Source organism: Macaca fascicularis, chromosome 10 (genome assembly GCF_037993035.2).
Source record: "Macaca fascicularis isolate 582-1 chromosome 10, T2T-MFA8v1.1".
Taxonomy (NCBI): Eukaryota; Metazoa; Chordata; class Mammalia; order Primates; family Cercopithecidae; genus Macaca; species Macaca fascicularis.
This window is the reverse complement of record NC_088384.1, coordinates 88,812,507-88,835,408: the sequence shown is the minus strand read 5'-3', so window position 1 is coordinate 88,835,408 and position 22,902 is coordinate 88,812,507. Positions and strand designations below refer to the sequence as shown.

At 47.1% G+C, this 22,902-nt stretch overlaps 1 protein-coding gene and 1 long non-coding RNA gene across 31 annotated transcripts in view; both read left to right on the top strand.

The window, feature by feature from the left end:
* The first annotated feature begins 4,450 nt into the window (after positions 1-4,450).
* LOC141407911 (uncharacterized) lies at positions 4,451-10,405 on the top strand. Its single transcript, XR_012419257.1, has 3 exons — positions 4,451-4,556; positions 6,889-6,979; positions 10,272-10,405. It is a non-coding gene; the product is annotated as an uncharacterized lncRNA (long non-coding RNA).
* Positions 10,406-10,886: 481 nt separating this feature from the next.
* COMMD7 (COMM domain containing 7) overlaps positions 10,887-22,902 on the top strand; it is a 38,178-nt gene continuing 26,162 nt past the window's right edge. For all 30 annotated transcript variants that reach the window (XR_012419252.1, XR_012419243.1, XR_012419256.1 and 27 more), the window contains exon 1: positions 10,887-11,054. Coding sequence is in view for 15 of the 30 variants with exons in the window: in XM_005568695.4 (XP_005568752.1) it covers positions 10,971-11,054 (84 nt within the window). In the remaining 15 variants the exon portion in view is untranslated. The remainder of the gene's footprint in view (positions 11,055-22,902) is intronic.

The following is a 22,902-nucleotide window of genomic DNA, read 5'->3' as shown; positions in this document are numbered from 1 at the left end:
GGGAAGCAGAGGTTGCAGTGAGCCAAGATTGTGCCACTGCACTCCAGCCTGGGCGACAGCAAAATGCCATCTCAAAAAAAAAAAAAAAAATTAGCAGGACATGGTGGCATGCTCCTGTAATCCCTGCTGAGGCAGGAGAATCACTTGAACCTGGGAGGCAGAGTTTGCAGTGAGCCAAGATCCTGCCACTGCACTCCAGCCTGGGTGACAGAGTGAGACAGTCTCAAAAAAAAAAAAAAAAAAAAAAGAAAGAAAAGAAAAAGAAAAGAAGTAATGCTCATGCAGAGATATGATGGGATGCAGTGGTTAAGTAAGCAGCAGGCTAAGGGGTGAGGGAAATGTGTTCTGGGATTTGGGAACAGCACTTGCTCTGGTCCTGAGGCACAAGGAGCATGGCTTGGACAAGGAATGGAGGGGAGGCCCATGTGACTAGAGCACACCGCTGGAGAGGAAGGCAGACTCTGGTGAAGAAGACAGGAATCAGAGCATCCACACCTTCAGCAATTGGAGCCTTTGCAGGGTTTTCAGTGACATGATCAGGTCAGAGTAAAATGATCAGGTCAGAGCCACCATGCCTGGCACAGTGGTAGTTAATAGAAGACCAGATGCCAGGCATGGTGGCTCAGGCCTGTAATCCTAGAACTCTGGGAAGCCGAGCGGGAATATAATTTGAGCCCAGGAGTTCAAGAACAGCCTGAGCAACATAGTGAGACCTCATCAGAAAAAAAGAAGAAGAAGAAGAAAACGGGAAATCCCTCCTTCATTCTGCAACAGTCTCTATGTCTGTGGATACTGTTTTATCCCCGTTTCTCCAGACAAGACATCAAATGAATGAAAGCTTGTTAGTTATCATAGTAGTAGCTATTATTATTGGATGCTGCACAGTGGCCCTCGTGAGAAGAGGATTCACTGCAAATCAAAGTCTGTGATTTGTCTTTGTGGCTTTTGACGTGGGGTCCAGAACTGAATCCACTGATTTCTTTTTCCATCCTGGCCCTTGAAAGAGATGCCATGCCTCACTCTGTTGAACATCACCTGTTTTTGCCCCTTGGAGAATACCCCATAGCCCGCTCCGAATTTGATGTTGTTCATGAAATGAAGTAACATTGACTTTATTTTGTTGTTGTTGTGTGTATTTTATTTATTTATTTATTTATTTTTGAGACGAAGTCTCACTGTATAGCCCAGGCTGGAGTGCAGTGGCGCGATCTCGGCTCACTGCAACCTCCACCTCCTGGATTCAAGCGATTCTCCTGCCTCAGCCTCCTGAGTAGCTGGGATCACAGGTGCCCACCACCACACCTCGCTAATTTTTGTATTTTTTAGTAGAGACGGGGTTTCACCATGTTGACCAGGCTGGTCTTGAACTCCTGACCTCAGGTGATCTGCCTGCCTCAGCCTCCCAAAGTGCTGGGAATATAGGCATGAGCCACCGCGCTTGGTCACATTGACTTTAATTCATTCACACTTTGAGCTTCCTGAGAGCAGGGACCACATCTACCCCCACATTAGGTAATAAGTAAATGTTTGTTTCCCTGAAACCCTGACTCATCATTATCTCACCCCTCACCCTCAGACAAAACAGCAAGTTTTCCTGGACCTGGGTTCCTTTATTTTTGGAAGCTCAGGCTTGACTTCTGAGGAGGATAAGATGGTTAAGGTGAAAAGATCAGCGGCCTAGGTTCTGTTCTCATTCTCCTATTAACCTGCTGTGTGACCTCAGACAGGTGTCTTCCCTTCTCTGGGCATCTGCTTCCTTCACTGTCAAATGGGGCAGATGGTATAGCATGGAATGAAGCCCAAAACCTTAGTGTCATTCTTGACTCATCTCTCTGCTTCCTGGATTCTACTTCCTGGATTTGCTCTGGGTCCAGACTCAGCCTGCTCTATCGTTTTGAGATAAACATAGAGGGGATGGGTTCTTCTTGTCCAAACCTGTTCTTATATCCTCTGGTCAGGGCCCTCAGCCTCCAAGCTTCACGAAGTCCATATACACAGCATGCTGATAACCCTGGCTGCAGGCCAGGAAATGATTACCGAGTTATGCTGACCTGCAGAGTAGAGGGAGAAGGTAGGGGTGACATGCCCAAGACCCCAGGGCTTCCCCCTCAATCGCTCCTTTCCTAAGGCTGGACAGAGGCTAACTACTCAGTCGGCTTACCTTCCCTCCACCAGATGGGTTTATCTGCATTACACTTGTTGACAGCCCCCTACTCTCCTTCCTAGCATTTTTCTCCTTTGCAATGTCTTTCAGTGACTCTTCATATAAGGTAAGCCTCCCTCATTAGATTCTGAGCAACGTAAATGCAGACCAGTCATCTATCTTATTCACTGCTGTGTCCCTGACACCAAACAGGGCTTGGCACATAGTAGATGCTCAAAAAATACCTACTACTGGAATGAAAGAAGAGACTCCTCCATCTTTCAGATGATGAAAATAGTCCAGAAAAGAAAGTTCTAGAGGTCATTCCCCCAAGATTACACCCCAGATTGTGTTCTCAGCACCCAGCAGTGATATGCATTGCTGGCCTAAAGCAGGGCAGGCCAGGCATTCACTTTATAATGGTTCTGCAGAGAAAAACAAAGCGGGACAATAGAGATCCAGGCCTCATTTTCTCAGGCAAAGTGATTCCTACCATGAATTTGAAATGAGGGGTGAGATTCCCAAAAGGTAGAGACATTATCACCCACACCCTCAAAGTAGGAACTGCCAAAGAGCTCTTTAAAAAGCAAATTTCTGGAGGGGCAGCTTAAATGTCCACTGGAGCTTAGGCCAGAGGGTCTTAAAAAGGCTTAAACTCTACCCCAGAAATCCTGCTATTGGAAGGAAGATTTTTGAACTGGTAAACAAGTTCATCACCATGTCCTAGATAGAAATTGGAGAACTGGAACTGTCCTGTAAGTCCAACAAGAGAAATTGATCTACATTAATTTACCTGTGTAAGGATGAAAAACTAGAAGTGAAATTAACTCATCTCCCTCTGGTTTCCAGCATGCTCAGAGCCAATTTAGAAATTAATCAGTAATCTCTACATTACCACATGCGTTGGCTCATTTTTTCCCTGAACCATTTTATCCACTTTTACCTTGAGTACTTTGAACATGTATTTAAGAACAAAGACATTTTCTCATAACCAAATTACATTTATCAAGTTCAGGAAATTGAACATTGATACAATATTATTATCTAATCTACAGTGGGTGTTCGGACTTCAATTGTCACAATAATGTATTTTTTTTTAAATTGTGGCTTTAATAAAATTTACCATTTTAACTATTTCTTCTTATTTCTTTGAGGACAAGGTCTCACTATGTTGCCCAGGCCTAGAACTCCTAGACTCGAGGGATCCTCCTGCTTCAGCCTATCAGATAGCTGGGACTGCAGGCAAGAGCCACCATGCCTACCTCCCATCTTAACTATTTCTAAGTGCAGAGTTCAGTAGTGTTAAGTAGGTTTATTTTGTGCCAATGATGTCTTTTGTAGCAATTGTTGACCTCCATCCAGAATTACACATTGCATTGTTATCTTGTCTTTTTTAGTTTATTTTAATCTAGGGCAATTCTCCAGCCTTCCTTTGTCAATGACTTTCATGACATGGATGTCAAGAGTCTAGGTCAACTGTATTTTTACATTTTTGTTATGTGTGTTTTTTTTTTTTTGAGACGGAATTTCACTCTTGTTGCCCAGGCTGGAGTGCAATGGCGTGATCTCAGCTCACTGCCACCTCTGCCTCCCGGGTTCAAGAGATTCTCCTTCCTTAGCCTCCCGAGTAGGTGGGATTACAGGCGCCTGCCACCACGACAGGATAATATTTGTACTTTTAGTACAGATGGGGTTTCACTGTGTTGGCCAGGCTGGTCTTTAACTCCTGACCTCAGAAGATCTGCCAACCTCAGCCTCCCAAAGTGCTGAGATTACAGGCGTGTACCACTGTGCCCGGCCCAATTTTTCTCTCTCTTTTTTTTAACCTCAAAATGTTCCTAGTATTTTCTTCTAGTTTTTGGTAGAAAGAGGATCTAGAGCTTGTCCTTTCTGTTAAAATTGTCCCTTGGGCAACATGGGCGATCCTTGCTGCCATGGAAATGTTCTGCATCTTGACTGTATCAACGACAATATCCTGGTGATGACACTGTGGGATCTGTGCATCGAGGGAAACCGGGTAAAGGCTACAAGGAATGTCTCTGTATTATTTCTCAAAACTGTATGTGAATCTACGATGATCTCAAAATTAAAAGTTTAATTTTTAAAAAAATGCCCTTTCGCATTTCAGAGTGCGAAGGGTTAGACCTTTTTCCTAGGGAAAACCTGGCCCCTTGGTGAAACTCCCAGCAGGAATCCTCCCCGCCTGAGAAACTACTTCTTAATGAACTTCTTTCACTTGCAGGGGCGGGGGAGGGGAAAGGGAGTGAGTACTTCGTCGCCCTCCACAGGGACATTTTAAAGTGAATGAAGGGAGCAGGGTCCCTCATTAACGCTGAAATGGGGGCAGGTGGTTCTCTAGAAGAGAGGCCTGGCTCTGGCCTGCATTTCCTGCTACAAAGTTATCGCATTAAAGGTAATCACTGCTCCTTCCTTCCTCTAAGATTGGATTGTGAAGGAGAACATTGGAAAGACTTTTTTATCTATTGCCTTTGTTAGCTACAAAGTTCTTAATGAGAAAGAAAAGTCAGAAAAATCTAAATAGGCAACCACAAGGATTAGTTACGGGCATTTTATTCTTGCTCTGTAGAATATTATGCAGCATTTTTGGATGATGTTTAGGTAGCATTTTATCATTGAAGGCAAAAATGAGATTTGAGATCTGGAGGCTACTTTTAGAGGACTTGGATGTCTCCTCCTTGGGATGTAGGGGATATGGGTTGGAAGATGGGCAGGGCCCGGACCCGGAGCCTCATCAGGGAACTTCACCAGGTGCCTATTCAGGCAGAAATGCTAATTTCTGGGTGTTTTCAGAGAGATGGTTCATGGTTAATGGTTTTGTTTCTGCTTACCTTGAAAAGTCATCCATCCTTGTTATATTAAAAAAAAATTGATACATAATATTTGTACATAGTTATGGGGTACACAGGATATTTTGTTACTTTCATAGAACGTGTAATAATCAAGTCAGGAAATTTAGGGTATCCATCACCTGAAGTATTTATCATTTCTTTTCTTCCTCTTTTGTTTTTTTTACTGAGACAGAGTCTCACTCTGTCACCCAGGCTGGAGTGCAGTGGCGCAATCTCAGCTGACAGGAACCCCTGCCTCCTGGGTTCAAGCAATTCTCCTGCCTCAGCCTCCTGAGTAGCTAGGATTACAGGTGCCCGCCAGCACGCCTGGCTAATTTTTGTATTTTTAGTAAAGACGGTTTTTCACCATGTTGACCAGGCTGGTCTTGAACTCCTGACCTCAGGTGGCCTCCCAAAGTGCTGGGATTACAGGCATGAGCCACCGCACCCGGCCTTTTTTTTTTTTCCTTGAGATGAAGTCTTGCTCTGTCACCCAGGCTGGAGTGCAACGGCGCGATCTTGGCTCACTGTAACACCCTTCTCCTGGGTTCAAGCTATTCTCCTGCCTCAACCTCCTGAGTAGCTGGGATTACAGGTGCCTGCCACCATGCCTGGCTTATTTTTGTATTTTTAGTTGAGATGGGGTTTCACCATTTTGGCCAGGCTGGTCTCGAACTCCTGACCTCAGGTGATCCACTCGCCTAGGCCTCCCAAAGTTCTAGGATTACAGGTGTGAGCCACCGCCCCTGGCCCTTGTTCATTCTCTCTTTTTTTTTTTTTTTTTTTTTTTGAGATAGAGTTTTGCTCATGTTGCCCAGGCTGGAGTGCAATGGCACGATCTCGGATCACCGCAACCTCTGGCTCCCGGGTTCAAGCAACTCTCCTACCTCAGTCTCCCGAGTAACTGGGATTACAGGCATGCACCACCAGGCCTGGCTAATTTTTTGTGTTTTTAATGTAGACAGTGTTTTTCCATATAGGTCAGGCTGGTCTAGAACTTCTGACCTCAGGTGATCTGCCCGCCTTGGCCTCCCAAAGTGCTGGGATTATAAGCGTGAGCCACCATGCCCAGCCTATTCATTCTTTGTAACTACTTTTTGTGGTATCCGTTAGACCTCCTCACCTCCACTCCATCCCCATGATATTTAGAGCCCAGAAAGACTGAACATAGTATCCCTTGCCTTCCTAGAAATTTTTCCTAAAGAAATAATCAGATGTAGAAAAGGATTGTGTACAGGAATGTTTACTGTCATATTCTTTTTATAAGATTGAAAACCTGAAATATTAATAACACCAAGCAGTTACTGAGCTGTTACCATGGTCCAGTTGCTGTGCTAAATGCTTTCTAAGCATTGTCTTGTTTCATCTTTTCGAGAAGGTTATATTATCATCTCCATTTTATAAATAAATAAAGAAATAGAAGCACTGAAAGGTTAGTCATTTGCCTGAGACAAAATAATTAGTAAGTAGAGGAGACAGATGTGTAAATGACAGCAATAACACATTATGGTAAACATTAAAATAGAAATAATGGTTCATTCCTGGTTTTCAGCACACACAAAAAAGAAAAAATAATATGAGCAACAATCAGTAGACAATGCAAAGTACTATTATCATTATACACAGTGTGTATTCAAGTGCTTAAAATAAAGCACTGCACAAAGTGAGCACTTAAAATGGTTGTTATTATTTGCACCTCAAACTTTTTTTTTTTTTTTCCCAGACGGAGTCTCCCTCTGTCGCCCAGGCTGGAGTGCAGTGGCTCGATCTCAGCTCACTTCAAGCTCCGCCTCCCGGGTTCAGGCCATTCTCCTGCCTCAGCCTCCCGATTAGCTGGGACTACAGGGGCCTGTCACCACGCCTGGCTAAATTTTTGTATTTTTTTTTTTTTATTAGAGATGGAGTTTCACTGTGTTAACCAGGATGGTCTCAATCCCCTGACCTCGTGATCCGCCCACCTCGACCTCCCAATGTACTGCGATTACAGGTATGAGCCACCGTGCCCAGCCTATTTGCACTTCAAACTTTAATGCGCCCACATATAACTTAGGAATCTTGTTAAAATTCAGATCCTGAATCAGTAGGTCTAGTAGACCTGAGATTCGGTATTTTATTTTATTTATTTATTTATTTATTTATTTTGAGACCAAGCCTCACTGTCACCCAGGCTTGTGTGCACTGGAGTGATCTCAGTTCACTGCAACCTCCGCCTCCCAAGTTCAAGTGATTCTCCTGCCTCAGCCTCTGGAATAGCTGGGATTACAGGCATGTACCACTGCCAGGCTAATTTTTTCATTTTTAGTAGAGACAGGATTTCTCCACGTTGGCCAGGTTGGTCTTGAACTCCCGACCTCAGGTGATCTGCCTGCCTTAGCCTCCCAAAGTGCTGGAATGAGATTCAGCATTTCTTTTTTCTTTTTCTTTCTTTCTTTCCTTTCTTTCCTTTCTTTCCTTTCTTTCCTTTCTTTCCTTTCTTTCCTTTCTTTCCTTTCTTTCCTTTCTTTCTTTCTTTCTTTCTTTCTTTCTTTCTTTCTTTCTTTCTTTCTTTCTGTCTTTCTTTCTGTCTTTCTTTCTGTCTTTCTTTCTGTCTTTCTTTCTTTCTTTCTTTCTTTCTTTTTGAGATATAGTCTCACTCTGTCACCAGGCTGGAGTGCAGTAGCCCGATCTTGGCTCACTGCAACTTCCCCCTCCCGGGTTCAAGCTATTCTCCTGCCTCAGCCTCCCTAGTAGCTGGGACTACAGGTACCCGCTACCACTCCCAGCTAATTTTTGTATTTTTAGTAGAGACGGGGTTTCACCATGTTGGCCAGGATGGTCTCAATCTCTTGACCTCATGATCCGCCAGCCTCAAGCCTTCCAAAGTGCTGGGATTACAGCACTTTTGTTTTTTTTACTGAGACGGAGTCTCACTCGGGCTGGGTGCGGTGGCTCTCTCTAAGGTGAGAGCCACCGCAACCAGCCTGAGTTTCAGCATTTCTAACAAGCTTCCAGGTAAAGCCTGCACTGCTGGTCCAAGGACCACACGTGGAGTACAAGGGATTATTAAATAACTTGGTGAAATGGGAGAGTCCTGTGTATGTAAAACGAAAACAAATCACACGCCAGGCGTGGTGGCTCACGCCTGTAATCCCAGCACTTTGGGAGGCTGAGGCGGGCAGATCACGAGGTCAGGAGATCGAGACCATCCTGGCTAATATGGTGAAACCCATCTCTACTAAAAATACAAAAAATTAGCCGGGCGTAGCGGTGGGCGCCTGTAGTCCCAGCTACTCGGGAGGCTGAGGCAGGAGAATGGCGTGAACTGACAGGCGGAGCTTGCAGTGAGCTGAGATCGCTCCACTGCAGTCCAGCCTGGGCGACTGAGCGAGACTCCATCTCGGAAAAAAAAAAAAAGAGAGTCTCACTCTGTTGCTCAGGCTGGAGTGCAGTGGTGCAATTTTGGCTCACTGCAATCTCTGCCTACTGGGTTCAATAGATTTTCCTGCCTCAGCCTCCAGAGTAGCTCGGATTACAGGCATGAACCACCATGCCTGGCTAATTTTTCTATTTTCAGTAGAACCCGGGTTTCACTATGTTGGCCAGGCTTGTCTTGAACTCCTGACCTCAGGTGATCCACCCACCTCAGCCTCCCAAAGTGCTAGGATTACAGGCGTGAGCCACTGCACCCAGCCCAGATCTTCTTTTTTAACAAGGTTAAAAATGTTTAAAAATAAAAATTCCAGGCCAGGTGCAGTGGTTCATGCCTGTAATGCCAACACTCTGGGAGGCTGACACAGGTGGATCACTTGAGGTCAGGAGTTTGAGACCAGCCTGGCCAACGTGGTGAAAACCCATCTTTAGTAAAAAGACAAAAGTTGAGCCAGGTGCAGTGGCTCACGTCTGTAATCCTAGCACTTTGGGAGGCTGAGGCGGGCAGATCAGCTGAGGTGGGGAGTTCGAGACCAGCCTGACCAATATGGAGAAACCCCGTCTTTCCTAAAAATACAAAATTAGCTGGGCGTGGTGGCGCATGCCTATAACCCCAGCTACTCGGGAGGCTGAGGCAGGAGAATCGCTTGAACCCGGGAGGCAGAAGTTGCAGTGAGCCGAGATCACGCCATTGCACTCCAGCCTGGGCAAAAAGTGTGAAACTCTGTCTCAAAAAAAAAAAAAAAAAAAAAAAAAAGACAAAAGTTAGCTGGGGGTGGTGGTAGCCACCTGTATTCCCAGCTATTCGGGAGACTGAGGCAGGAGAATCACTAGAACCCGGGAAGCAGAAGTTGCAGTGAGCTGAGATTGTGCCACTGCATTCCAGCCTGGGTGATAGAGCCAGAATCTATCTAAAAAAAATATATATATATATATTCTTGCACAGTGAGTAGGGCCTCTGAGTTCACTCCCTGTCTGTTTGTAACCCAAAGGTTTATTATCTTCCAGGTACTCCAAACTCTGACTGTGTCCTGTACACATTCTTAAAGCTCCTTCTACTTTTTGGCATCCCTTAATGCTTTCACACACATGGGCGTCTGCCTCCCTGGGTCAATTCTGACTTCTCAGAGGCCAGGCACTGCATCTGGTTCATCTGGTTGTGTCACTGTGGGATCCCAACCGCCTATCACGTCATGGTATCTGCCTCACAGCCGACTTTTTTTTGCGGGGTCGGGTAGTGGGGAGATGTGGTCTTGCTCTGTCGCCCAGGCTGGAGTGCAGTGGCGCCATCTGGGCTCACTGCAGCCTCAATCTCAAGATCTCAAGTGATCCTCTTGCCTCAGCCTCCGAATAGCTGGGACCACAGCCATGTGCCACTGAATATTTGTTGAATGATATAATGACTGAAGGGGATGGGCTTGGCCTTTGGGTAGAACACATTTTGTTTATACTTTTACAGAAGGGATTTTCAGGAAAGGGTAGAGGAGAGGAGGAGGGCTGGTGAGGAGGGCCAGCCAAACCTCCCACATTTCCCTGCTCCAGGTTTCTCCGCATTACCTCCTTACCCTCAAGGCTGGACTTACCGGCTAGGTGAAGCCTGTAGGCTTGGCGTTCAGTTCCTAGATTCTGGGTAGCATGCCTCTATTTTCTCATGTTTCCAATGGGGATCAGGCTAATATTCACCTGGGAACTGTGAGGAGCCCCTGGGAAGAGAGGGCAAGGGGGTTAAAGTGTTTGAGGGGCTGCAGTGATGATCATGGTCTCAATAACCTCCCCTCACCCACCTGACCACTACCCTCCTTGCCCTGCACAGTCAAAGCCCTCGCACTATTTTGAGTAAACTTTGGTGACTCCGTTTTTCCACTCCACAGGGTCTCAAAGTGTGGTCCCTGGGTGCTTGTTGGAAGTGCAAATTCTCAGGCTCCACCCTGGCCTTTCGAATCAGATCCTCTGGGGGCGGGGCCCGGCAATACCAGGTGATGCTAGGGGTGATGCTGATACCCATCCAAGGTTGAGACCTACTGTTCTACTCTGATGTCAGCTCTCCGAGGGACACCGTGGCCTGCTTTGTTCCCTTCCCTGTCTCCAGTGTCTGGCATCGTGTAGGCGTGTCATAAATATCTGTGGAGTGCATAATAACAGTGATGATAATAGCAGCTGGTCATTGATTGAAGACCTCTTGTGCGACGGTCTCTGCGTTAAACATTTCTGGAGGCTTAACTCATTTAAGGAGCTACCCCAGCCATCATTTTCACAGATGGTGAAACTGAGGTCCAGGGAGGCCAAGCGCCGTACCCAAAGGTCACTCAGCGGGAGAGCTGGCAGGAAACCTCGCGTCTGCCCGCGCCGCCCCCGCCCTTCCCCAGAGCCCGGTGGCCGCGTGTGTCCGCGGCCCTGCGAGGGCGCCCCGGCTCCGGACTTCCCCCGGCGGCCGGGGGAGGAGCGCGCGGCGGCGGCCGTGGCGAAAGTGCGGTTGTGGATGCGCCGAGAGGCCGGCGGCGGCGGCGGCGGCGGAGGAGGAAGCTGAGCAGGGCGGCGGCGGCGGAACCTGCGGGACTGGGGCGCGCGCCATGGGTCGCCTGCACTGCACTGAGGACCCAGTGCCCGAGGCCGTGGGCGGCGACATGCAGCAGCTGAACCAGTTGGGCGCGCAGGTGGGCTCAGCGGCCGGGCGTGGGGCACGCGGCCCAGGTGATTCCGGGAGCGGGGCCTGGGGGCAGGGGAAGTCCGGGGGTGCGCCGGAGTTGGGAGAGACTAGACACAGCGGCGTCTGGTGGGCGTTTGGGTTGTGTGAGGTGGGTTCGAGGCGAGGCTAAGGGGAGCTGGGGTCTGAGGAGAGTGTGGGGAGCCGAGGGATCTCCGGGGGCCTTAGGCCCAGCGGAGGGTTCCGAAAGTCCTTGTGGGGTCTCAGATATGGGACTACGGAACTTTTGCGGGGTCCTGGGGCCGAGGAGAGCTTTTGGGGTCCTAGAAGAGGGACGGAGGGAAGTCTAGATGAGGCTGAAGGAGTTTGGGGAACTGAAGAAACAGACTAAGGGCGTGAGGAGTAGTTTTGGGGAGCAGTGGGGTCCAAAGGGAGATAGATGTTTGGCAGGGAGTCCAAGGAAGCCTAGGGGGAGTGGGAGCGCCCGAGAATCCGAGGGGGCCCGGGGAAGCTCGGCCTGGGCTGCCGTCTTACATCTCAGTGTGACATGAGTGTCAGTAATAGCCAGGCCCCACTGGGGCTCTGTGGGCCTGAGGGGCTGGGGCTGGGTCTGGGGCAAGGCTGATGGCACCTTAACCACCCAGTTAAGGAGAGTCCCTGGGATTCACATGGAAAGAAACCCTATACACTGTGTACAGTGGGGGTCCCCATCCTTGATAGTAGGGGAGCTAGCAAAGGGCTAGCAAAGCCCTTTTCTCCGCATTCAGGCTGCAGGTCCCAACCAAGGCAGCCTCGGACGTCCTGCTTCTGTGCTGGTTGGCATGCCCTTTCATACCACCAAGGCTGCTGAAATACATAGGTGAAAATGACACTTCTCACCCCCACTGGGAAGATACATCTATTTCCCCACTAGGTTGTCACATCCCAGGAGGTAGGGCCCCTCTCTTTCATCTCCATACCCCCCACAACTTCCCACACAGTCGTGCTGTTTGCGAGATAAAAACCAAATTTACAACTTATAATGACAGGAAGGTTCTAAGCTTGAGCTATGCAATAGAAAAAAATTGCAAGCCACATTTCTAACTTTGCATTTTGTAGTAGCCACGTTTAAAAATTAAATAGAAATGGAAATTAATTTTTGTTTGTTTGTTTGAGACAGAGTCTCATTCTGTTGCCCAGGCTGGAGTGCAGTGGCATGATCTCGGCTCACTGCAACCTCTGCCTCCCAGGTTCAACAGTTACCTGTCTCAGCCTCCGGAGTAACTGGGACTACAGACACAAGCCACCACGCCCGGCTAATTTTTGTATTTTTAGTAGAGATGGGGTTTCACCATGTTGACCAGGCTGGTCTTGAACACCTGACCTCAGGTGATCTGCCCACCTCAGCCTCCCAAGGGTGTTGGGATTACAGGCGTGAGCCACCATGGCTGACCCTGATTTCATCCTGTGCAAGCATCCTAGAGTTTATTTACATAAACGTACTACACACTAGGATATATGATATAGCCCAGTGCTCCTAGGCTACAAACCTATATAGCATGTAACTGCGAGCCGAGATTGCACCACTGCATTCCAGTCTGGGCAATGGAGCAAGACTCACTCTCAAAAAAAAAAAACTTTCTAGTTGGGTGTGGTGGCGAGCTACCACAGTAGTCCCAACTACTTGGGAAGCTGAGACAGGAGGATTACTTGAGCCCAGGATTTCAAGGCTGTAGTACACGATGATTCCACCTGTGACTAGCCTTTGCACTCCAGCCTGGGCAGCATAGTGAGACCCCATTTCTAAAAAATTTTTTTTTCTTTTTTTGATAAGTTTACTTTAGCTTACTGTCACTTTTTTTTTTTTTTTTTTGTAGACGGAGTCTTCCTCTGTCACCCAGGCTGGAGTGCAGTGGCATGATCTTGGCTCACTGCAACCTTCACCTCCCGGGTGACTCAGACTCCCAAGTAGCTGGTACTAGAGGTGTGCACCACCTTGCCTGGCTAATTTTTGTAGTTTTAGTAGAGACAGGGTTTCACCACGTTGGCCAGGCTGGTCACAAACTCCTGATCTCAAGTGATCTGCCTGCCTCAACCTCCCAAAGTGCTGGGATTACAGGCGTGAGCCACTGCAACTGGCCAACTGTAACTTTTTTTTTTTTTTTTTTTTTTTTTTGAGACGGAGTCTTGCTCTGTCGCCCAGGCTGGAGTGCAGTGGCGCAATCTCTGCTCACTGCAAGCTCTGCCTCCTGGGTTAACGCTATTCTCCTGCCTCAGCCTCCCGAGTAGCTGGGACTACAGGTGCCCGCCACCAGGACCAGATAATTTTTTGTATTTTTAGTAGAGACAGGGTTTCACTGTGTTAGCCAGGATGGTCTCAATCTCCTGACCTCGAGATCCACCTGCCTCGACCTCCCAAAGTGCTGGGATTACAGGCATAAGCTACCGCACCTGGCCCCAACTGTAACTTTTTACTTCATGAACAATTTTTTTTTTTTTTTTTTTTTTTTGAGGTAGGGTCTTGCTCTGTCACCCATGCTCACTGCAGCCTCGACCTCCTGGGCTCAAGCAATCTTCCCACCTCAGCCTCCCAAATTGCTGGGACTATAGGTACATGCCACCGCACCTGGCTAATTTTTGTATTTTTTGTAGAGACAGAGTTTTGCCATGTTGCCCAGGCTGGTTTTGTTAAACTTTTTGGAACTTTTGTAGTAACACATAGCTTTTTTTTTTTTTGAGAGTTTCACCATGTTGGTCAGGCTGGTCTTGAACTCCTAACCTTGAATGATCCACCAGCCTTGGCCCCCCAAAGTGCTGGGATTACAGGAGTGAGTCACTGGGCCTGGCCTGAAAATGTTTTTGTGGTTTTTTTTGTTTTTTTTTTTTTTTTTGAGACGAAGTCTCGCTCTGTCACCCAGGCTGGAGTGCAGTGGCCGGATCTCAGCTCACTGCAAGCTCCGCCTCCCGGGTTCACGCCATTCTCCTGCCTCAGCCTCCCGAGTAGCTGGGACTACAGGCGCCCGCCACCTTGCCCGGCTAGTTTTTTGTATTTTTTAGTAGAGATGGGGTTTCATCGTGTTAGGATGGTCTCGATCTCCTGACCTCGTGATCCGCCTGTCTCGGCCTCCCAAAGTGCTGGGATTACAGGCTTGAGCCACTGTGCCTGGCCTTAATACATAGCTTAAAACACAAACATGGCTGGACGCAGATTGCTGTGACAATCACTAGGTAACAGGGATCTTTCAGCTCCATTATAATGTTATGAGACCATCATTTTATATGTGGTTCATCGTTGATCAAAATGCCATGCTTTAATCCACAATATCAAAATATTTTTCAATATCTAACCCATATATAAATATCAATGACATATTTTACTTTTTGGTACGAAGTTTTCTAAATCTGGTGTTTTACACTTACAGCACACCTTAAAGTAGATTAGCCCTTTTCTTTTTAAAGACAGTCTCGCTTTGTCACCCAGCCTAGAGTGCAGGAGTGTGATCTCGGCTCACTGAAACCTCCGCCTACGGGGTTCAAGTGATTGTCATGCCTCAGCCACTCAAGGAGCTGAGATTACAGGCATGCACCACCATGCCCGGCTAATTTTTTCTTGTATTTTTAGTAGAGATGGTGTTTCACCATGTTGGTCAGGGTAGTCTCGAACTTCTGACCTCGAGTGATCCACCCGCCTTGGCCCCCCAAAGTGCTGGGATTACAGGAGTGAGCCACCACCCCTGGCCAGATTAGCCCTTTTTAAATGCTTATGTGGCAAGTGGCCACTGGACAATAGGGATCTAAGTGCTTTTATGTATGTTAACTCATTGAGTCCTTGCAATCACTCTTATAGGTAGTTGCTATTATTATTATTTTAAATTGAGACAAGGTCTCCCTATGTTGTCTAGGCTTGTCTTGAACTCATGGTCTCTGGTGATCCATCTTGGCCTCCCAAAGTGATGGAATTACAGGCATGAGCCACTGCACCCAGCCACTTATTATTATTCACATTTTACAGATGAAGAAACTGAATCACAGAGCAGTTACATGAACATAGCTATTACATGATATTAATATATTGAGCATGCATCATGTGTCCAGGCACCATTTTAAATGTTTTATACATAACAACAAAAAGGAAGGCACTATTATTATTCCCATTTTACAGTTAAGAAAGATGGTTCAGAGAAATAAATTGATCTGTTTAAAGTCATGTAGACAGGAGTTCAAGACTAGCCTAGGCAACATAGCAAGACTCCATCTCTACAATAAGATAAAAAATTAGCCAGGCGTGGTGGCACACACCTGTACTCCCAGCTACTCCAGAGGCATAGGTGGGAGGATCACTTGAGTCAGAAATTGGAGGCTGCAGTTAGCTATGATTATGCCACTGCACTCCAGCCCAGAGAACAGACCAGACCATGTCTCAAATAAATAAATAAATAAAATCATGCAGAAAGCCAGGCAAGATGGCTCATGCCTATAATCTCAGCACTTTGGGAGGCAGAGGTGGGGGGATCACTTGAGGCCAGGAGTTCAAGACTAGCCTGGGCAACATAACAAGACCCCATTTCTACAAAAACATTTTTCTTTCTTTGAGACGACGTCTCACTATTGCCCAGGCTGTAGTGCAGTGGTGCAATCTCGGTTCACTGCAACCTCTGCCTCCCAGGTTCAAGTGATTCTCCTGCCTCAGCCTCCCACGTAGCTGGGACTACAGGCATGTACCACCATGCCCGGCCCATTTTTCTATTTTTAGTAGAGATGGGGTTTCACCATGTTGCCTAGGCTGGTCTCGAACTCCTGACCTCGTAACCCGCCCACCTTGGCCTCCCAAAGTGCTGGGATTACAGGCGTGAGCCACTGTGCCTGGCCAGCGGTTTTGAAAATTAGCTGAGTGGTGGTGTGTGCCTGTAGTTCTAGCTACTTAAGTGATTAAGGCAGGAGAATCCTTTAAGCCCGAAAGTTTGAGGCTGCAGTGAGCTATGACCATGGCATTGCACTCCAGCCTGGGTGAGAAAATGAGACCCTGTCTCAAGAAAATAAATAAATACTGTCAGGCAGCCAGGAAGTGATGGAGCCAGGAATTTAGGATCATGTGTTTGGCTTCAAAGCCTGTGGAGGTAGCTTAGCTTTTCCTTGTTAATGTATCAGTATTCTCTGGAAGATATCCATTTGGAGAATAAAAAAAGATTCTGCTACTAACAAAGTTTTTTGTTTTTTTTTTTAAGATACTGGATTGTATGATCTGTAAAATTACCTCCAGCTTGGTATTCATAGAAAATACAACCACTTCCTTTGAGATCAGCACTTGACTCATTTTCTTTTTCTTTTTTTTTTTTTTTAAGACAGGCTCTCACTCTGTCTCAAGGCTGGAGAGCAGTGGCACAATAATGGCTCACTGCAGTCTTGAACTCCTGGGCTCAAGCAGTCCTCCTGCCTCAGCCTGTTGAGTAGCTGGAACCACAGGCATGTGCCACCACACCAGGCTGATTTTTTATTTTTTTAATTTTTTATAGCAACGGGATCGCTGTATGTTGCCTAGGTTGATCTGGGCCTCCTGGCCTTAAGGGATCCTCCCACCTCATCCTCCCAAAGTGCTGGGGTTATAGGTGTGAGCTATAGTCAACACCCAGAGTTGACTTCTTTTCTTTTCTTTCTTTCTTTTTTTTAAATTTGAGACAGGGTCTCATTCTGTCACCCAGGCTGGAGTGCAGCCTCGACCTCCCAGGCTCAAGTGATCCTCCTACCTTGGCCTTTCTACTAGCTGGGACTATAGGCATGTGCCACCATGTCTGGCTAATTTTCTTTTTTTTTTTTTGAGACGGAATCTTGCTCTGTTGCCCAGGCTAGAGTGCAATGGCACAATCTCGGCTCACTGCAACCTCTTTCTCCCAGGTTCAAGCAGTTCTCCTGCCTCAGCCTCCTGAGTAGGAGATTACAGGCGCCTGCCCCCATGCCTGGCTAAATTTTTTTGTATTTTTAGTAGAGACAGGGTTTCACCGTGTTGGTCAGGCTGGTCTCAAACTCCTGACCTTAGGTAATCCACCTGTCTCAGCCTCCCAAAGTGCTGGGATTACAGGCATGAGCCATGGCGCCCAGCTCTGGCTAATTTTTGTATTTTTTGAAGAAATGGGATTTTGCCATGTTGCCCAGACTGGTCTAGAACTTCCAGGCTCAAGCGATATACCCACTTTGGCTTCCCAAAGTGCTGGGATTACAGGTGTGAGTCATCATCCCTAGGAATTGACTCATTTTCTAACCTTGAAACATACTCTAAACCTTTACCTTTACTGTTTTTGTTTTTGTTTTTGTTTTTGAGTCAGAGTCTCACTCTGTTGCCCATGCTGGAGTGTAGTGGCGCAACCTCAGCTCACTGCAACCTCCACCTCCCGGGTTCAAGCAATTCTCCTACCTCAGCCTCCCGAGTAGCTGGGATTACAGGCATGTGCCACTATGCCTGGCTGATTTTCTTGTATTTTTAGTAGAGACAGAGTTTCACTATGTTAGCCAGGATGGTCTCGATATCCTGACCTCATGATCTGCCCTCCTCAGCCTCCCAAAGTGGCTGGGATTACAGGCGTGAGCCACTGCGCCCTGCTACCTGTATTGTTAGTACAGAAACCTTTCTCCTGATAAGCTATTTACTTGAGTCATTTGGGCCATTTCTCTGTCTTTTGTTGGATAATCGGACTTCGCCAAGTACCCACTCTATTAGCTGAATTCGTTTTGAATTCTGAAGTGTAGGCCTCAAGGAGTAAAGGAATCGTTGTGTGAACCTCCTCATTACCATTTATTGCTCATTAAGTGGGTGTTTACCTGAATGCCTACCATAAACCAAATAGCCACTAAACCTGGTGGGACTTAGGAATATTTGATGGTCAAGGCCTTTTGTCCTGGGGAAGTTGTGATCTTCTACAACAGGTCATAAGATGAAGAAGCAGATAGTACCAAAATGCACATGATAGATGTGCCCTCTGATGCCCGTGGCCAGTCCTAGGTAATGTGGAGTCTGATAATAGGCAGGATTTTAAGTTAATCATTTTAGAATGAGAGTAAACTCAGAAAAGTATAAAAGAGAAGACAAGCAAGTGGCCCACAATCCTCTCACCAAGCTGGAAATGAAAGTAATAGACAGGAAATTCAAACAGTATACAAAGACATCAAAGTGAAATAAGCTGGATATGGTGCAGCATGTCTGTAATCCCAGAGCAACCCAGGAGGCTGAGGCAGGAGCCTAGGAGTTGGAAGCTGCAGTGAGCTATGATGATCACCCCACTGTACTCCAGCCTGAGTGAAAGAGTGAGACCCCCATCTCTTAAAAATCAAATGTTTATTTTTCTTATCTCTAGAAATCATTTTAATAGTTTCTTACCGCCGGGCGCAGTGGCTCACGCCTGTAATACAACCACTTTGGAAAGCCGAGGCAGGTGGATCACTTGAGGCCAGCAGTCTAAGACCAGCCTGGCCAAATGGTGAAACCCTGTCTCCACTAAAAATACAAAAATTAGCTGGGCATTGTGGTGCATGCTTATAATCCCAGCTACTCAGGAGGCTGAGGCAGGATAATCACTTGTACTCAGGAGGTAGAGGTTGCAGTGAGCCATGATCACACCACTGCACTCCAGCCTGGGTGACACAGAGAGACTGTGTCTCAAAAAACAAACAAAAAATAGTTTCTTACTGATTTTTATAGAAAAAAGTCTTAATTTGCCAGCATATTTATGGGTATCCTTTAAATTTTTTTTTTTTTTTTTTTTTGAGATAGCGTCTTGCTCTTTGCCCAGGCTAGAGTACAATGGCGCAATCTTGGCTCACTGCAACCTCTGCCTCCCAGGTTCAAGCAGTTCTCCTGCCTCAGCCTCCCAAGTAGCTGGGATTACAGGCACCTACCACCATGCCCAGCTAATTTTTTGTGTTTTTAGTAGAATGGGGTTTCACCATGTTTGCCAGGCTGGTCTTGAACTCCTGACCTCAGGTGATCCACCTTCCTCAGACTCCCAAAGTGCTAGGATTACAGGCGTAAGCCTCCATGCCTGGCCATGTTTTCTTATTTTTCTTTTTTTTTTTGAGATGGAGTCTCATTCTGTTGCCCAAACTGGACTGCAATGGCGCAATCTCGGCTCACTGCAAACTTTGCCTCCTGGGTTCAAGCGATTCTCCTGCCTCAGCCTCCCGAGTAGCTGGGACTACAGGTGCTTGCCACCACACCTGGCTAATTTTTGTATTTTTAGTAGACATGGGGTTTCACTATGTTGGCCAGGATGGTCTTGAACTCCTGACCTCAGGTGATCTGCCATCCTCGGCCTCCCAAAGTGCTGGGATTACAGGCATGAGCCACTGTGCCTGGTCTTATTTTTATTTTTTAGACATGAGGTCTCACTATGTTGTCTGTGGTGACCTTGAACATCTGGGCTCAAGTGGTCCTCCGACATCTGGCTTTGAATTTGTGTGTGTGTGTATATATATATATATATATATATATATATATATATATATAGAAAATGGATCTTGCTTGTTTGTTTGTTTGTTTTTTGGTTTGTTTTGAGACGGAGTCTCGCTCAGTCGCCCAGGCTGGAGTGGAGTGGCGTGGCATGATCTGGGCTCACTGCAACCTCCACCTCCCAGGTTCAAGCAATTCTCTGCCTCAGCCTCCCAAGTAACTGGGATTACAGGCACGTGCCACCATGCCGGGCTAATTTTTGTATTTTTAGCGAAGGCAGGTTTCAACATCTTGGCCAGGCTGGTCTTGAACGCCTGACCTTGTGATCCACCCACCTCGGCCTCCCAAAGTGCTGGGATTACAAGCGTAAGCCACGGCACTTGTTTTTTTTTTTTTGTGAGACGGAGTGTTGCTCTGTTGCCCAGGCTGGAGTGCAGTGGCCGGATCTCAGCTCACTGCAAGCTCCGCCTCCCGGGTTCCCGCCATTCTCCTGCCTCAGCCTCCCGAGTAGCTGGGACTACAGGCGCCTGCCACCTCCCCCGGCTAGTTTTTTGTATTTTTTAGTAGAGACAGGGTTTCACCGTGTTAGCCAGGATGGTCTCAATCTCCTGACCTCGTGATCCGCCCGTCTCGGCCCCCCAAAGTGCTGGGATTACAGGCTTGAGCCACTGCGCCCGGCCTTTTTTGTTTTGTTTTATTTTATTTATTTATTTATTTTTTTTGAGAAGGAGTTTAACTCGTCACCCAGGCTGGAGTGCAATGGTGCAATCTCGGGTCACTGCAACCTCTGCCTCCCAGGTTCAAGCAATTCTCCTGCCTCAGCCTCCCGAGTAGCTGGGATTACAAACACACACCACCACGCCCGGCTAATTTTTTTTTTTTTTTTTGAGATGGAGTCTTGCCCTGTCGCCCAGGCTGGAGTGCAATGGTGCAGTCTCGACTCAATTCAACCTCCACCTCCCAGGTTCAAGCAATTCTCCTGCCTCAGCCTCCCAAGTGGCTGGGATTGTAGGCGCGTGCCACCACACTTGGCTAATTTTTTGTATCTTTAGTCGAGATGGGGTTTCACCATGTTAGTCAGGCTGGTCTCAAACTCCTGACCTCAGGTGATCTGCCTGCCTCGGCCTCCCAAAGTGCTGGGATTACAGGTGTGAGCCACCGGGCCAGGCCAATTTTTTTTTTTTTTTGAGATGGAGTCTCGTTCTGTGGCCCAGGCTGGAGTGCAGTGGCACGATCTCGGCTAACTGCACAGGCGTCCGCCATTACGCCCGGCTAATATTTTGTATTTTTTAGTAGAGACGGGGTTTCACTGTGTTAGCCAGGAGGGTCTCGATCTCCTGACCTCGTGACGCACCCGCCTTGGCCTCCCAGAGTGCTGGGATTACAGGCGTGAGCCACCGCGCCCAGCCTATTTTTGAATTTTTACTAGAGATGGGGTTTTGCCAAGTTTTCCAGGCTGTTCTCAAACTCATGACCTCGGGTAATCCCCCCCTCCCCTCAACCTCCCAAAGTACTGGGATTACAGGCATGAGCCACATTGCTTGGCCTGTTTTATTGTTTGTTTGTTTGTTTTTAAACTGAACAATGTATCTTATTTTCCCCCTTGAATACAAACAGGTCTGCATTCTTTTGGTTTTTTTTTTTTTTTGAGATGAAGTCTCACTCTCTTGCCCAGGCTGAAGTGCAGTGGTGCAGTCTCAGCTCACTGCAGCCTCCACCTCCCAGGTTCAAGTAATTCTGCTGGGACTATAGGCGCCTGCCACCATGCCCAGCTAATTTTTGTATTTTTAGTAGAGACGGGGTTTCACCGTGTTGGCCAGGCTGGTCTCAAACTCCTGACCTCAGGTGACCCGCCCGCCTCAGCGTCACAGAGTTCTGGGATTACAGGCGTGAGCCACTGCGTCTGGCCTTCTTTTTTCTTTTTTAATTTAAATGCATTATGATTTGTAGAGATGGGCTCTCACTATGTTGCCTGAACATAATGCTTGTCTCCTGCGCTCAAGCGATCCTCCTGCCTCAGCCTCCCAAAGTGTTGGCATTACAGGCATGAGCCACTGTGACTTGCCAAAACATTTACGTTTTGGAACATACCTGAAGGATATACTTTATGGAATGGAATTACTAGGTCCAGGGGTATAATCATTTAAAAATTAGATGCTGGTTGGGTGTGGTCGGTCATACCTATAATCCCAGTTCTTAGGGAGGGTGAGGCAGGAGGATTGCTTGAGTTCAGGAGCTCCCGATGAGCTGGGACAACATTGTGAGACCCTGTCTCTACAAAATATAAAAAAGTTAGCCCAGTGTGGATGTGGTGGCATGTGCCTGTAATCTCAGCTACTCAGGAGACTGAGGTGGGAGGATTGCTTTCAGCCCAACAGGTTGGAGGTTCCAGTGAGCCATGATTGCGCCACTACTCCAGTCTGGGTGACAGAGCCACACTCTGCCTCAAAAAAATACAACTTAGATGCACGTTGCGAAATTGCCCTCTAGAAAGGTCACCCCAGTGTATCCTTTCATCAGTCATGCAGGAGCCTGTCTGCTTTCTTGTACTTTCACCAGCACTGGTGTCCTAGTCAAACTTTTGGGTTTGCAGATCTGATAAGTGAAAAATAGCATCTTCTGGTTTTACTGATTTGCATTTCTCTAATCTGGAATGACCTTGTGCATCTCTTCCTAAGTTTACTGGGGAGAATCCTTAAGATTTTGAGACGCATGCATAGATAGTCATGGGTGGGTGAGCATTCCAGAGGGAGGCACCTATACAATTGCAAAGGCAAAGCATGGGGGGAGTGTTTAGGAAAGATTTATTCAGCAAATACTTACTGTGCAGTTACAACATTTAAGTTGCTGTGAAGCTGCAATGCCGTATAAGGAACCTTCTCTTCTAAGACATGTTTGTGTTCCTTATCAGGGTTGAAAATTCTAGGTGGCCCCAGGTGAGTTTTTAGAGAGCAGCCTCAGAAGTTGAGAATCTGGGTAGCTCCCTTTCTTGTTGGGAGTGTCATGGTTTCTTGGCAGGGCTTTGGAGGATAAGGAGGGTTTGGGAAGGAAGAGATAGGGATGAGGGATCAATAACACATTCTTGCACTGTCGCTCAGGCTGGATTGTAGTGGCGCAATCATAGTTCGCTGCAGCCTCAAGCTCCTGGGCTCAAGCAATCCTTCCATCTTAGCCTCCAGAGTAGCTAGAACTGCAGGTGCATACCACCACACCTGGCTACTATATTTTTTATTTTTATTTTTTGAACTAGGATCTTGTTCTGTCACCCAGGCTGGAGTTCAGTGGTATGATCATAACTCACTGCAGCTTGGAACTCCCGGGCTCGAGCAATCCTCCTGCCTCAGCCTCCTGAGTAGCTAGGACTACAGGAGCATGCCACCTTGTCTGGCTAATTTTTAAATTTTTTTGTGCAGACAGGTTCTCGCTATATTGCCCAAGCTAT